This window comes from Chrysochloris asiatica, unplaced genomic scaffold (assembly GCF_000296735.1).
Source record: "Chrysochloris asiatica unplaced genomic scaffold, ChrAsi1.0 scaffold00219, whole genome shotgun sequence".
In the NCBI taxonomy this organism is placed as follows: domain Eukaryota; kingdom Metazoa; phylum Chordata; class Mammalia; order Afrosoricida; family Chrysochloridae; genus Chrysochloris; species Chrysochloris asiatica.
In genome coordinates, this window is record NW_006408737.1 from 1,737,332 (window position 1) to 1,754,136 (window position 16,805).

The 16,805-nt window shown below is 42.4% G+C and overlaps 1 protein-coding gene across 2 annotated transcripts in view; it reads right to left on the minus strand.

Moving 5' to 3' along the window:
* Positions 1 to 3,117: 3,117 nt before the first annotated feature.
* SCUBE2 (signal peptide, CUB domain, EGF-like 2) overlaps positions 3,118 to 16,805 on the minus strand; it is a 134,006-nt gene continuing 120,318 nt past the window's right edge. The window contains exons 17-22 of one of the 2 annotated variants that reach the window (XM_006872991.1): positions 15,073 to 15,240; positions 13,949 to 14,110; positions 11,276 to 11,473; positions 9,583 to 9,735; positions 4,901 to 4,980; positions 3,396 to 3,709 (exon numbers count right to left, since the gene is read on the minus strand). In XM_006872991.1, coding sequence (XP_006873053.1) covers positions 3,557 to 3,709; positions 4,901 to 4,980; positions 9,583 to 9,735; positions 11,276 to 11,473; positions 13,949 to 14,110; positions 15,073 to 15,240 — 914 coding nt within the window. In that variant the 3' untranslated portion in view covers positions 3,396 to 3,556. Of the gene's footprint in view, positions 3,710 to 4,900; positions 4,981 to 9,582; positions 9,736 to 11,275; positions 11,474 to 13,948; positions 14,111 to 15,072; positions 15,241 to 16,805 lie in introns of both variants that reach the window. The other variant, XM_006872992.1, reaches the window with a different exon arrangement.

Genomic DNA, 16,805 nt, shown 5'->3' on the forward strand with positions numbered 1-16,805 from the left:
AACTGCTCTGAAGGCATTAGTAAAAAACAAAACTCCAGGAATTGATGAAAATTGAAATGTTTCAGCAAACTGATACAGCACTGGAAACACTCACTAGTCTACGCCAAGAAATTTGTTCAAACAACTAGAAGAAATCCCTATTTGTGCCCATTTCAAAGAAAGGTGGCCCAACAGAATGAAAAAATTATCAAACAATAGCATTATCACACATAAGTAAAATTTTGCTGAAGATAATTAAAAAAACAGTTGCATAGCACATCAACAGGGAGCTGCCAGAAATTCAAGCAGAATTCAGAAGAGAACATGGAATGAGAGCTATATATCATTCTAATGTCTTGTGGTTTTTGGCTAAAAGCAGAGGACATCAGAACGATGTCTACTTGTGCTTTAGTGATTACCCCAAGGCATGTGACTCTGTGGATCATAGCCAAGCTATGGATAACACTGCGAAAAATGGGAATTCCAGAACACGTAATTTTGCTCAAGTGGAGCTTGAACATAGACTAAGAGGCAACCATTCAAACAGAATAAGGGGATACTGTGTGGTTTAAAATCAGTAAAGGTATGGAGCAGAGTTGTATCCTTTAACCATTCTTACTCAATTTGTATGCTGAGCAAATAATATGAAAAGCCAAACTATATGAAGATGAATGTGGCACCAGGATTGGAGGAAGACTCTTTTAACAACCTACAATATACAGATGACACAACCTCGCTTTCTGAAAGCAAAGAAGACTTTAAGCATTAATGATGAAGATCCAAGAATACAGCCTTCAGTTTAGATTACAACTTATCATAAAGAAAATAAAAATTCTCAAAACTGGACCAATAAACAACATCATGATAGATGGAGAAAAGATTAAAGTTGTCAAGGATTTAATTGTACTTAAATCCACAAATCAATGCTCTTGGAAACAGTAGTCAAGAAATCAAATGAAAAAAAAAAGAAATCAAATGACATGTTGCACTAGGCAAGTCTGCTACACATAACCTTCTTAAAATTTTAGAGAGCCAAAATCTTACTTTGAGGACAAAGTTGCACCTGACCCAAGCCATGGTATTTTTCAATTGTCTCATGCATGTGAAAGCTGGACAATGAATAAGGAAGATCATCGAAGAATATATGCATTTGAATTATGGTGTTGGCAAAGAATATCCAAAGTACCATGGACTGCCAGAAAAAACAAATCTGTTTTGGAAGACATACAGTCAGAATGGCAAGACTTTTTCACAGACTTTGTTACCAGAAGGGATCAGTCCCTGGAAAAGGACATCGTGCTAGATAAAGTAGAAGGTCAGTGAAAAAGAGAAAGGCCCCCAATGAGTGGAATTGTCACAATGGCTACAACAATGGACTCCAACATTGTGGGGCCGATGCAGGACTGGGCAGTATTTCATTCTGTTGTGCATGTTGCTATGAGTCAGAGCAGACTCGCCGGCACCTAGCAACAACTGAGATTTCAGTCAGCCAGTCTTCCAACATTACCAACGGTAGCATCTCTTAGGGTGGTTGACAGGTCTAGAGAGGAAACTTCAGGAAGTCCTCAGTAGCTAGTGTTTGTATGGGGAACATAGCTCTGGTACATGGACCTACTCTTGGAGGATGTTTCCAGGGTTTATACAGCCTTTTTCCAACTCCCAGAGTTTTTCCATTCTTAGCTGTCTTGTGAAATTAGCAATAGCAACTTAGTCATGTGCACATAGTTACTAAAATGTTTGGATAGGGTGGTATAGGCTCAACCCACCTAACCTCCACATCATTCTAACTTAGGTTATGTAACATTTGAATTTTCATCTTATGGTTAGACTCAGAAATATAGGCCAAGTTCCCACATAACAAATTCCAAGTGCTTGCTTTAATGATTTAAAAAAACAAAAATGATGTTCAAACTTTTGAAGAGAAACCTGCAAATGGATATTATAGGACACACCCAAATAAAGAAGAAAAGTTTTATTAGGGCTTTAAAAAAATCAATATAATTAATAGGTTAAAAAAAAAACCCCATTGAGTTCAACAATAACTTTGTTTTCTTCAAAAATATTTATTAAACTATTTTTAGTACTTTGGCGTAGAGAATATGTACTTGATACTGAAATAACAAAACATTATGGTTGTGTGTCCTGGTGTGGCGGTGTGGATTAATGCACCAGATTGTAAAGCCGTTTGAACTGCTAGGTCGGCAATTCAAGCTCACCAGCTGCTCCTTGGAAACCCTATACAGGGTCGCTATGGGTTGGAACTGACTCGATGGCACTTAACAACAACAACAATGGTTGTGTGCAGTCAGTCTGTTCACTAGGGAAATGAAAGTTCATTTTATAGGATTCTTTTTTACTCATGATAATGAATTTTTGGAGGGGTAGGGGAGCCTGTGGATAAAAATTTTTTTAAATTTAATTTTTGCATGTAGACATAGATTTTAAATTTTAATTTTCGCTTGTGGATTTAAATTTTTAAAAAATCAATAATATTGAAAATTCATGTTCCTGTGGGAGAAAATAGTTGTGAGGTCCAGCTGGGCTAGCAGAAAGATAGGTGATTCTGTGGCCCTTACCTGCGTGGTCTTGGTTGCTGTTTCTTGTAATTGGCAGCATTTCTGGCAGTGGTGTCCTACTAAAGGAACAAGACCACCCTTAGTGGAGCAAAGACAGTCTCTGAGTGGGGGAAGGAGGTCATAGGAAGAAGAAGTGATAGGCTGGTCCTCTCCCTTGGTGGAAGTAGGACCCTTGGCAGTGCTGACTCAAGGTCTGTGAAATCTCCTTTTCATGACAGTAGATGATTCTCATCCACCAAGGAGATCACATCTGCCTTGAATTGTCCAAGTCCTAATGCAGTTTCTGAAGGCACAGCTGAAAGGGATAAAGCCAGCCATGTTCATTTGCTGCTAAGTAGAAGGAAGCTGGTACCTAGGAAGGTTGTTAATGGGGCTACACTATTATGGCAGCAAAAGTGCTTTGTTTTTATCTTTTCATTTTGAATTCTTTCTGCTTTAAGTATTTAATGATCACTGCTTAGAACTTAAGCTCCCGGGATCAAACAGACTGGAGAAGGCTGGAGAAATGGCATCCTCCCAAGTATCAGGATGGGTGGATGGCGCCTGGAGGGCTGGCCTTTTCTCCCTTCTTCCTGCTCTGCCTGGTCAGAGCTTGCCCATGGGTGCAGAAATCTCCCTTAGGGAGAGACTGGAGTAAGCGGAAGATTCAGTCAAGGCTGTCCGTTCTGTGGCCTCCTTTCCACTACAGCCCCCCTGAGGAGGCATGTGGACCTGAAGAACAGGTGAGTCTCACCTGAGTTGACTTGCTCCTAGGAGACTGACCCATGAAATGAGAAGCAGGTGCAACTCAAAGCCACTCTCAGTCCACATCCACAAACCTGGGAAAGAAACACCAACTTTAATTTACAAAAATATCTGTATTATCTAGAAAAACTGAACTCTACTGAGTCACTGATACTGGAGGCAGTGCTGTTCAACTGCATGCTGGCATGCAGAGGCAAATGGCTTGGTCCCACCAAGCCCACGGGCAGAACATGTGTACTGAATGGCATATGGCAGAGTCATTTGTAAGGCCTCAAAAACCTGGACACTTTGGAACGTAGCAATCGGATGAAGGATCTTGGAAACATCTCCCGGGACTCTTGGGCTGTGTACTTGAAATAGTTCTGGGGGTGGGCCAGGACATCAAACAGAGCCTTGATCAGTTTCTTATCCTAAAAAACAAAACAAAACAGAATTTTTGTTACTGGGTCAAAATATTTAAACATTCTGACATTTTGCCAATGGAACGCTAATGACCTAGTGTTAGGCCCTACCTTGATGAAGTAAAGACAGGGCTTCAAACAATTCATTCCTGTTTGTATTTCCACTCCAGTGAATTTGAACTGCTGACCTTGTAGTTCAAACCAACCTTGTGATCCAGTGCATTATCCCATAGCACCACCCCATATACTGATTTCAAACAAGACCTCAAGGGCATCCATATAGATCCTCATGGATATGAACAGCCACCTGGGGATTTTGTTACACTGTAGGTTCTGATTCAGTATATCTGAGATTGAAATGCAAATTTTCAGCACAGGATCAGTTTAGAATGAACTGGTTCAAAACTCTGCCTGAAAAGTACTGTGAAAATTGTTTCCTCTGATTTTTATCTTCTTTTCAGTATTAATTTTTTCCAAATTACCCACAGTAAATATGTATTACTTTTGTGAACAGCAATTCAAACCCACTAGTTGCTCCTCAGAAACCCTATATAAGGTTGCTGTGAGTTGGAACTGACTCGACAGCATTTAACAACAACACTTTTGTAAAGGAAAACTTACTATATAAAAAAGATGTGTTTTCTTTTTCTCAACCAGATGAGATGTAGCACTGGGACTTTGAAAATGTTTATAGGGCTAGTGATATGGTACACTAGACTCTGGGTGATGCAGATGGTGAAGTGTTTGATAACGAACACAAATGTTGGTGGTTCAAACTCACCATACGGAGCACAGATCTACTGTGCAACACATGGGGTTGCCATGAATTAGAATGGATTTGTCACTAACTGGGTGTTTTGTTTTATTTTGTTTTACAGTCATATGGCAAATGTTTATTGCTAATTACATTGTATTTAAATTTTGGTGGACTTTGGACTTGGAGGATAAATTAAGAAATTATTTGGAATTAATATGAAAATACTATTCGCTTTTGGCCTTGATTTGTAAGCAAGTTTTTTCTGAAAAACTTTCAAATTAATAATTAAAAAAAAAGCTTCATTTGGTAACACTACAGACAACCACTAGACTAAAAGACAAACAAGTCTGCTGACGTGATAAAACTGACCTCAGCCCAGGGCGACTTGGTGCCTGTGAAGTGAGAGGACACCCTTCCTCCAATAGTGCTGGGAGCTTACTTACTTTAAGTATTTCCTGATGATTCTCTGATGCATAGAGCCTGCCATCTCGAACAATGTCTTCAATGAGTTCCTGGTAGTCCTCTGTTGGAAAAAAGGACACATCATTTTGCAATTTCATGGCTTTATCTCCAAACTCACTCCTTTCCTTCATTTGTGATAAAGTTCTGAGAAATACCCCTTCTGCAGCACTTATCAGAATTACCAGCCTGATTCTGAGAGACTGACTTACCGAGCAGCATCTGCACCCACCTTCCCAGCCTGTTCCCCTGTATGAAGCCTTGGTGTATCCAGTCAAGGCCATCCTTTTTGCCTTGTTCAGCAGATCCACCTTCTGCCGCCAGAGCAAGGGCATTGTTTCAGTAAACCTTCTTTTTCTTTCCTACATGACAACATTTTCTCTCTTCATTGGTCTTTCCCATATCTCTTTCTGATCTTAAAAAATGACTCTCTTGAGTGCATTTCTTCCTTCAGCTTCTGTGCCACTTCTCTGCTCTGTTTTTTTTTTTTTTTTAATTCCTCGAAAGAATTGCCAACGTCTACTGTCTCCAGTTTTTTTTCTCTCCTAAACCCAGTCCAACTAGCTTTGGTCCCTACCACTCTTCCAAAACTGCTTGTCAGCACCACCAATGACCTTCAGGTGTCTAAATCCCAGTGATCAACTTTCAGTCCTTATCTGTCAGTACCCTTTAACCTGGACGGTCACCCTTCCTTGATACATCTCTTCACTCAGCTTCCAGGATACATTTTTGTTGTTTTTTTCTACCTTACTGTTTGCTCCCTCTGAGACACTCTACTTTTCTTTCCCTTATTGCTTGAGGATTCCAAGCCTCAGTCCTTGGTCATTCCCTAGGTGAGCTCATCCATACTCATGACTTTCCTCCCTCCCTCCTATCTCCTCTTTTTCTCCCTGTTCTTGTGTTATAGAAAACAATCAGCTTCTTACCCACCAAGCATGGCTATTCCCTCCTGGTTCTTATGAATGGGACTGGAGAGGGGTGGAGTTTACGGGGAGAACCAGGCTGGTACCTCTAGGATTCTCTATGACTGATTGGAGGAAGAAAGCTATGTTCATATTCTCAATCATTTCTGGTACTATCATACACGTAGGAGACAGCGGACACAACAATCCCTCTCCAAAGGAGCTCTGGTAGCATAGTGGTTACTAATCAGGCTGTGAACCTCAAGGTCAGCAGTTCAAAACTACCAGCTGTTCCACGGGAGAAAGAAGAGGCTGTGTGCTCCCTCCTGTAAAGATTTACAGCCTTGGAAACCCTGAACAGGGTCACTATGAGTCAGAACCGACTCCACGACACATAACCACCAGCCACCACCACCAGTGTAAATATGTTCCTTTTTAAAGGCTAGTATATTTTCTACAGTCATACTTTAAATCAAGCATATGCAAAATATGTTATTATTAGGTACCATTGAGCGACTCTGTACTGGGTTTCTGAGGCTGTAAATCCTCTTCTTCCTCCTGATTGGCTGGTGGATTCAAACTATTGACTTTGTGGTTAGCAGCCCAACACTAACTCAGGACATCACCACAGCTCCTATACAAACCATTGTCTTCCAAATTTCTCACGGAAAGAAATGCCTCTTTGCATGCATATCATAAGCAACAAAACCCAACAAATTATAAGAATGTCATTGAAACTGTATGTGTGAGGAGAAAGGGGAATCTTGAGAAGTTTCTTTTAATCAAGAAATGGCAAATGGAAAAATAATAGCTTAATACTCATAATTACTAATTTAGTAGGTGAGGTATACAATATCACTGGTACTGTATTATTATGATATCTTTTTTATATTTTTAGTTTAGTGAATATAAAATATGATTGAGAATACAAGTTTTTTTTTAGCTTGAATCCTGCTGTAGTGTCTCTCCAGGGGGATTCTCTCCTTTTGAAGACGGAACATCAGTTTGCCATTAGAAACGGCAGTTACTGTCTGCTGTGTTGGAAAATTGGAGGATTATTTGCAACTATACCAAATGCTTGCAAGCTCTTTTTAAAATATTTCCTGTGCTTTTAAAAACTACTGACTCCTTGCTCTGTCACTGGAAACCAGTAAAGTGTCGTAGTTAAGAACTCTGACTCTGACGTCTTAGACACCTGGTTCAATCCCAGCTCTGCAGCTTCATCGTGGTATGAGCTTAGGCCAGTTACTCGTATCCCTAAATCTGTAAAATGGGGAATTATCAAGTCTGCATCATGGGGTGATTTTATTGAACATGCCGTGCACCCTGGGCACAGTAATGCTCAATAAGCATGAACCACAGCTTCAATTCTCATCGTTCTCCAGCAGCCAGGAGGCTCTTCTGTGGAAGACTCCCCTGCTCCTTTTCATTGTGATTGCTATTCATCGGGACTTGGAGACCAGATATCAAACTTAATTGAAATATATATTTAAAACATAAATAAAGAAAAAGATTAAATACGCTCTGAATAAAGGCCAAAGGGGCTTCTGTCTGGTCAAAGCAGCAGTTTTCAACAATTGTCTGTTGTAACACATACAAGGCATAGTCTTATGGAGCCAACCAGGGTCCTCTTCCCTTTGTTCCTGGTTCCAGATAAGGGTGATTGTCTGTTAACTGCTTTCAGGTAGATGAGGCACTCTGTGTCTCTCAGTAGAGCTTGTGGGAGGCATTGTGTCTGCCCCAGGAGTCTGATACTAAGATCCCTTGACTTAGGTGTCTGGCATCATTTCAGGCAACTGTCAGACAGGGAAGATGATGTCATATGTTGGAAGTAACATATGAAATGCTTTTAGGAAAGCTACAGAATAGCTTCTTTCCAAACACATCTAGTTCTGATGTGTCTGTCTAAAAACTATCAATGCTCCCAATATGATTAAGTCTTCTTGGCATTCTTCTGAGGTTGCCATTCAAGTCTCTTTATGGCTTAACTCCAGCCCCTTCCAGTCTCATCCCTCACTGTTAAGCTCCACTTTCCCTAGCTAAGGGCTAACCAGACTATTCATCATCCCCACGTATGCCAGCTCCTCTCGAGTCCATTCTTTGGCCTATGCTATTCCCCTTTTCCTGAATGCTCTTCCCCCATTTCTGCCCAGGTAACTTTCATATTTTTTCTTCACAATCTAAAGGCTTTTGAGACTTAGCTCTCACTCACAGCCACTTAGTCAATTTTAAGATAGCAATCTTCTATAGGGTTCCCGAGCCTACAAATCTTTGGTGGCTGTGGTTGTGTGCTGTGGAGTCAGTTCCGACTCATAGCGACCCTGTACAGGGTTTCTGAGGCTGTAAATCTTTTACAGGAGCATAAAGCCTCATCTTTCTCCTGTGGAACAGCTGGCAGTTTCGAACTGCTGACCTTGCAGTTCACAGCCCGATTTGTAACCACTATGCTACCAGAGCTCCTTAAAGCCTCATCTTTCCTGAGGAGCAGTTGGTGGGTTTGAACTGCCAACTATTCAGTTAGCAGTTCAGTGCTTATCCTCCAGCACCACCAGGGATCCTTGAGACTTACTGCTATTCTTTGAAAAAAATCCATGCAAAAGTTAACCACTGCCCTCTGCTATACTCACACAGTGCTTTTTGCAAACCCCAGTATAGCATCTATGATAATATATAAGAGAAGCCTTCAAGTGAACATGAAAAATGGGATGAAAAGATTATGGAACTTTCCCACAAACTTTTTGCAGCCCCCTCCTCGGAATTTGTGTCTCTGCCACTTACCATGTTATCTACAACACCTAGCCCAATGCCCTTGCATAGTAAATGCTCATTAAATTTGAATGGATGAATGAATCAGTTCATGAATGAACAGATGATGTCCTTACTAGACTGTGAGATACACAAGGGCAAGGTCCAGCTAATTTTGCGTTATTAGTAAATGTTTGTCTACCAAGTTTCAAAGCTGGGTAGGGCCCCAGGGTTGAGAAAGGTTACCCCTTCATTTAATGCATAACAAAAATGAAACCATAGAAGTATTTTGACTTGCCCAAAGTCACACAGCAAGCTAGAGGCAAAGCCAGGACCAGAATTTACATCTCTCCCTATCCTCCACTTAAGATTCCATATAATAAAAGTTATAATTTATTGAACCATTACTATGTGCCAGGCACTGTGCTAAGTACTTTCTGTGGACTGTCCCACTGAAAAGTCTCATTGTAAGCCTAATGATTATCCTCACTTACAGATGAGAACACTGGGGCTTAGAGAAGGTGAGTTGTTGTTGTTAACACCTGCTGTGAGTCACTTCCAATTCAAAGTGACCCTGTAGAGGATTTCTGAGAAGCAGACCATGTAGTTAACAGTCCAGAGCATATTCTACTGTGCCACACCAGGACTCCACGGAGAGAAGATGAGCCACGTGGATAAAATCCCAGAAGAGAATATCGCCAGGACCACCTGGTTCAATGTCCAGGCTCTTACCCATTAAACTGTGCAGGGTCACTATGAGTCAGAACTGACTCCATGGTACTTAACGATAACAACAACAACTTTTATTTTATAAAACATCTTTACATCTCTGTAGTCAGTGTCCCCAAATGCCTGTTTAAAATCTGTCACTTGTGAGTCAGCGGTGTCCTTTCCCCTCCTCCCGCCAGCCTCTCTGAGCACATGTGTGTTGTCAGCAATCTGCCAGCTGGCTCAGAAATTAGTTTTGTTCAAAGCCGAGAAAGCCTTCCACGCTACACCCTGAACGTCACAGCGCTTACCATCGTATGTCACGTAAGGCACCTGGAACCCTTTAGCGCTGTTTCCTTCATTGGACTTGAACTGAATCCACAGTTTCTTTGACCTGGAGGTGAAGGCGATCGGGCGCTCATAGGTCTGACAGGTTTCGTATGTTGTCACTGAATTGGAGGAAGCTGCCAAGGGAAGAGGTTCAAGACACTGAGCCAGCAGACAATGAACACTCATCTTTCAAACACTCAAACCATAAAACACATGATGTTCAAGAGCTCGTGAGGCCCAGCTGGACCATCAAAACGGTCAAAAGTCCTGGAAATAAACTGAATGTAGCTGGTGATTGTGGTCCCCAAGGGAATGCTAAGCCTAAAGGCTTGTAGTTAGGCAAACAGCAGCAGCCCAGGCTATAGCACTTGGTTAGGAGCTAGGCAGAAGAGCCTCACATTTCAGAGCTGACTTATTGTAATTGCACAGAACTTTCCACCATTTGTTTCCTGCAAGCTCTCTAAGCATCAGGCAGTGTGCTAAGTACTTTATTCACTTTAGCTCATTGAATCCTCCAACAACCACAGGGAGTTGGTGCAATTGTTACCTCTTTTATAATGAGATTAATTACTTGCCCAGGGTCACACAGCCAGTATATGGTAAGGTCAAGATTTAAACCTATGTTTTTAATACTAATAAGCATTAGGGCAAGAAAAAAAACAAGACCAACACAAAAAGAGTTGCCATCGAATCAACTCTAATTCATGGTGACTCAATGTATATTAGAGTAGAATTATACTACATAGAATTGTCAATGGTTGATCTTTTTCAGAATCATATTGCCAGGCCTTTCTTCCTAGGTACCTCTGGGTGGTCTCAAACTCTGGTTAGCAGCCAAGAATATCAACCACACAGGGACCCCCCAACTAATAAGAACAGCAAACCCTTATACATATAGTGGCTCCATGTGCCATTATTGTTCTAAATGTTTTGAAACTGTGAACTCGTTTAATCCTCATATAGCCCTATGGTGGTGGTTATGTGCCATGGAGTTGGAACCGACTCATAGCGACCCTTCACAGGGTTTCCGCGGGTGTAAATATTTACGGGAGCAGAACGCCTCATCTTTCTCCCGCGGAACAGCTGGTAGTTTCAAACTGCTGACCTTAAGGTTCGCAGCCCGATTCGTAACCACTACGCTACCAGAGCTCCTTATAGCCCTATGAGGTAGCTACTATTATTTCCCCCATTTTAGTATACTCAAGATCATAGAACTAATGATAGGTGGTAGTCGAGATAGTCTGCCTTGAGCTGTGTTGGCAGCAGGGCCCCTTTAAGGACACTTGGCCATGTGTCAGGATGGGAAGAGGGTCCCACCTGGCTGGGCCATACCCAAGGTGAGGCAAGTGTCTGGGGTTTGAATTACATGAGCTTCATTGGCTTTCTTGGTGTCTTTATGCAAGGGGGTCCAACACACAAACTACCGAACACAGATGGGAAGACCAGCCAGCAGGACCACTCGCTACCTCTGGGGTTCAGCAGAGGGCTGAATTTTATTCAGTGGTTTCAATCTAAATTTGATTCCTTGGCAACCTTTCTAAACTTGTGTCCCATCGCTGTTAAAATACAGAGGTGACATTCTAAACCTCCTTCACATGTTTAAAGCTTGGGAAGGTCATTAGAAAAAGGGAGCTTCCCAGTTGGCCTTCAAGGCAGTACAGGGTTGAGACGCACATGTTTTCCGCATCACCAGGTAGTCACCACAGTCGTCCTCTATGGGCAGGAAGATCTCAGGGACCACAATCAAGATGCGGCGCTTGGGGGGTGGGTTGATGGTCCATGTACACTCGGTGTTGGCTGGGTAATTGCCTGGGTAGTTTGGGGATTCAATGTATCCGGTGAAATCTCCCAGCTCCCCTCCACATCTTCTGTCTGAAAGAGGTAATGTTATGGGTTATGAAGGCACCAACACTGTTGTCCCTTTGTCACAACCACCACCAGGTTGGCTGAGGAGAACCACAGCCTCCCTATCACCATGGAGGAAGAGGACATTCATATGACATGGACACATTGATGAATCCATCCTGTAGTGCCCAGGACCCACTCTCAGCCAAACTACATTAACTCCCCATGCAGAGTTCAACTTGGTTTCTCATTAGTTTGAAGGCAAGGGGCAGGTGTTTGTGGAATGAAAGGATACCATTAGCTTTCAATGTTATATTTATAAAGTCCAAGTGCTGGGGGGAAACTCTAGGTTTATTATAATAGAAATAATAGAACTCACTGTTTAGTTGACACTATTTGACCTTTTTTAGAGACCTTTGATCAGATAAATGACAGCCATATTCTTTCCTTTTCTGTTGTTGTTGTTAAGTGACTAATAGTGACATTGTAAAGGGTTTCCAAGGAGCAGTTGGTGGCATTGTATTGCCAACCTACCAACCTTGAGGTTAGCAGTCCAATGCTTATCCTATAGCGCCACACCAGGTCTCATCTTTAGTCATGACTATATTTTATTTTTGAGTAGGACAAGAAGTCCAATTAGTTGTCAGTCCGTACAGAGCATGCTGGGGTAGTCACTGCTGGTACCAAAGGCAAAGAGTGCACCACCACCCCCTCCCCCCGCCTCCCCTTGACACCCACACCCACACATACCACCTCAGCTATGTCTTCATTTGACTCCTCATTCCTCTAACAGTTACCAAATACCCTGACAATTCAGAAATAAGAAAGACTCAGTCCTTACCCTCAAAGAGGTCAGTGCTTAAAATTGTCAGGTAAACTTGTACAAGAGAAGACACTGAAGGGCTTATTTGTATCTCTTGTTATTGTTTTGAATATATTACTTGATGGAATCCCTGGGTGGTGCAAACAGTTAAGCGCTTGGCTACTAAGTGAAAAGTTGGCAGTTCAAACCAATCCAGAGGCACACTGGAAGAAACAGTCTCGCAATTTGCCTCTGAAAAGTCCAAGCCTTGAAAACCGTACTGAGCAGTTCCGCTCTGACACACATAGGATCACCATGAGTTAGAACTGGGTCAAAGGCAACTGGTTTGTTTTTTATTGTTTACAGTGGTTTAGCGCTTGACTGCTACATTAAAGACTGGAAGTTTAGAGTCACCTGCTTCTCTGAAGAAGAAAGCTATAGCAATCTGCTTCTACAAAGATTACAGCCTTTGAAACCCTGCTGTGTCCTATATGGTCAATGTGAGTTGGAATTGACTAGACAGCACACACCACAAGTAGGAAAAATAAACAGTTTGTTTTCTTGGAAGAAAAGAGGAGGAAAGGAGAAGCATGAGAGTGAATAGGGAAGGATTTTCTAACCCTGTGGGCATCCCCTGAATCTAATCTACCAACAGCCGAGGTTATCAATGAGAGGAAGTGAGTTTCTTGTCACAGCAGGTATTCAATAGAAGACTAGAAAGCTACTTATAAGGATGTTGTTAAAAACAAACAAACAAACAAACAAATCTGTCATTGTTGGGTTAGAGAAAAAACTAGATAACCTTTCAATCTTAAAATTCTAATTATTCACTGTCCCCTTCAATCTCAAATATCTCTAGTATAGGGATGACTCCTTACTTGCCTTGATTGCTGGTCTAATGATACTGAATTAGCCGAGATTTTCTTTTGGCTTGTTGCCCTGTAGGATAAGCACTGGATGGCAAGGTTGGTTTGAACCTCAAGGTTAGCAGTTCAAACTCACCCACTGCTCCTTGGAAAAACCCTACACAGGGTCTTTATGAGTTGGAACTGACTCCACAGCATTTAGCAACAGCGACAGAGAATGTTACACAATGGTAAAAACAAACACAAAAAGTTCTTAAAATGACTTACTCCCACGTTCTTATAAAATGCAAATCATACTCCTTAGCTTGGCACTCAAGGTTTCCCCTCTTGGTCTACTTCAGCCTCCCTTCAGTACATTGTATGTTCAGGTTAGGGGTCTCCTCCAGAAATGTCTTTCACTTTCCAGAGACTGTATCCCCTCCACCTCCCAACTGCTCTTTCAAGCACAAAACCTTCTTTCTCCCTGCACCTTCCCCATGAAAACCCTCATCTTCCAGTTTGTTGTTCCGTCCTTTGATCCCTGTTTGGCATCAGTCAAGTACCCAGTAGTGCTCAGTATCTAACAGGTCCTCAAACAATGCTCGCTGACCTGAAACGATGCCAAAGGGAAGAAATGAAGACAACTGTGTGTGGGAAGAAGCCAAGTGTGATAAAGATGAGGGCTGTGGGTCAAGTTGCTCTCCTTCAGTGCTGGTCTGCACAGCTGGGAGCTGGTGGGCCTCTAACAGCATGCCCACAGGAATATGAGTGAACGGAGACCCCTCGCCCTGAGATGAACCCAAGCACTTGCCCTCTTAGTCAGGACTCTGAAAAACCTTAGAGAGAGAGACCTACTTTTACACTGGGTAATATTTGTGGAGCCGTCAAAGTCTGTTGTAGTGTTTCCTGGGCAGGAAACACAATGATTTTTTCCAAATTCAGGCTGGTATGTTCCTGCTGTGCAACGGATACATCGGTGAGTTGTGGTGTTGTAGAAGTGTCCGGGGGAGCATTGCACTGTGCAGGGAGTGGGGAGTGGAGAGCATGGAAAACAACAAAAAAAATTTTTTTAAGACATCAAAACAAATGCAATACAAAAATGTTTTACAGCTTACTAAATCAAGTTTACATCAAATGAGAAGTGCTTTCCTATTTATCTGGGGCTAATCAACACTTAATTCCCTAAGTAGCCAGGATGGGGAATGGAACTTGTGACTCATGACACTGTGAAAAATACAAAGGGAACGGGTATGTGTGGGTCCTTAAAGAGTTTATGGCTCCTGCAGAGACAGGCATAAATGGTTGTAACTCAAGTAGTCATATAGAACCTATCTCTTGAGCACTGAGAGGGATGCAGAACTGATATTGGGCTTAGAATGGGTTCCTTGTAGTTTCTGGGTGGTGTAAATGGTTAACATGCTGGGCTGACAGCTGGAAGATGGGAGGTTCAAATCCACCCAGAGGTTCCTCAGAAGAAAGAGACCGACTTCTGGAAAAGCAACCATTGAAAAGCCTATGGAGCACACTTCTACTCGGACATACATGGGTTGGCTTGACTCAGAATTGACTTAATGGCAACTTGGTTTTTTCCCTGGGAAGAGACAGCTGGGAGCGGGGTTTCTAGAGGAGAGATAGGGCCTATAGTGGATGGGGAAGTTCTGGGCAAGGGTACCGGGGTGGAGGGAATCTTGAAGGAAAAAGCCAAAAGATCCTGGGTACAAAACGTGCTTCTTTATCTGTGATCATCCCTTTAGCTAGCGCCACCCACAGAGGCCCAGGTGGCTGGAGGGAGACCATGTTCAGTGAGTTCTCAGGGCCCCTGCATATCGGCAGGGCGGATGGAGTTGGGTATCTGATCTCCTAGCTTCTGAGGCACCACACAGTCCACCTGGGCTGGGCCTGACTGGAGCACTACTAGACTACGTGGTGCTCACAAGGGAAATTCAGTTCTAGAAAAAGACAAACTGCCAAGTCCTCACCTCTGGTCTCACAGTCCTGGAAAGAAGTGGCTCCCATGTGTTTGGTGGGGAGATCTCCTCCACAGGGGAAGCAGGAAGTGCGGCCGGCGTCAGGCTGGTATGTGCCCAGGGGACAGAGCTGGCAGGGGGCAAAGCCATCCATGGAGTATTCACCAGGTTGGCACAGACCTGGGGAAACCAATGGCCCCAGGTGAACAAAGCCTCCCCACCAGACCCACCTCTACCTCTCTGCACATAAGGTCAGGCTCTGTTTCCCTGTGCCAAGCGCAGCTCCCATCTCAGTGAAAAAAACATGCCCACAGTCAGCCCTGCTCTGCCACTGACCCTGAGTAGGTGGCATGTGAGGGCCTTATGTTTACATACAGAGACACACAGCACAGTGCAAAGATGGAAACCAGCTGCTTCTAAAATATGGCATAACCCTGGGTATGTTTCAGGTTCTGTCAGCACACTGCCCAGGCATCTTCTGTGATGCAGGAGCCCCTGGGAGGGAAGGGTTGTCTGGAATCCATCTGGTCATCAATCAGTTTGGCACACCGTCACCTGCTGATTACCTCCTAAGTCTATATAGAGCAACTAGAAGACTCTCCCCTGTGTCATCAATGACATGTATTAAGTTACATCTCCTTATGTTAGGATGGGCCCTGGCCTACCTCACTAAGTCTACTAAATCCAACCAATGTAATCCACACTGACAGAGGGACCCAGTGACATTTAATTTAAGCAATGACTAACATTTCTACATTGCTTTCTTTTTTTTTTCAGTTTAGGACAAGCAGCACAGCCATAAACAACAAAGAGGGGTTTTAAAGCACATGTTCTTCAGGAATTAGCTTGTCATTACAAGATGCTATGAAAATCTGTTGTCGTTCGTATTTTGAATCATCTCTCCTCTATTATTTTAGTGGTCTGCACTTAAGTTAAAGATATAATGCCATTTCAAGATCCTATACTCAATAGACGAGTCTAGAGTCTGATTCCAAATCCTGATTCCAAATCCTCCACCTTTTGGGTATATAACCTTGAATGAGTCATTTAATCTCATAAAGTTGTTTTACTGATTAAATGAATAATTCATATAATATACTTAGTATGATCCCTGGCATAGGTAAGTACTCAATATATATTAGTGATTATTATTACTAATATTATTGACTATAAATACATCTTAATAAGGCCATCTACAAGGGTGACAGATACTAAAAACTTCCCCCCTTATCAACCTACAGTTAGTTTTGGGGTTACATGGCAGGACGAAGATATTGCAGGAGTCACACATCCAACCTGAAGATCTGATTTTATAAACCAGAAATAGACCTGCAGCTGAGTTTGAAGTCATTTAGGTGAAAACTGAAGCTGCGCCTGAGGGAGCCTTGAAGGAGATGGTGGGCGTAGGGTGGGCAGTGGACTTTCTGTCCACATTCCATCATGTACATCATGTTCAAAGTTTCTGTGAAGACCACACATTCCCCTTGAACCCTTGTCCTTCTTCCATTTAACAAAAAGGAAGACAATTCATAATAAAATAAATAGGAAAGAAGCCCACCGAACCTAACTGAGCTTGGCTTCAGAGTTAACATTTTATAAAGACAATCAGAAATTTCATGGTAGAGGTTTCAGTTTTAACAAATGGATTTTGTTTTAATGAATAAGCTATGAATTTGAGATCACAACTGAAAAAACAAAACCCAGACCTTCTTTCCCCATTTTAACACATTCTGAGAATCCCTACA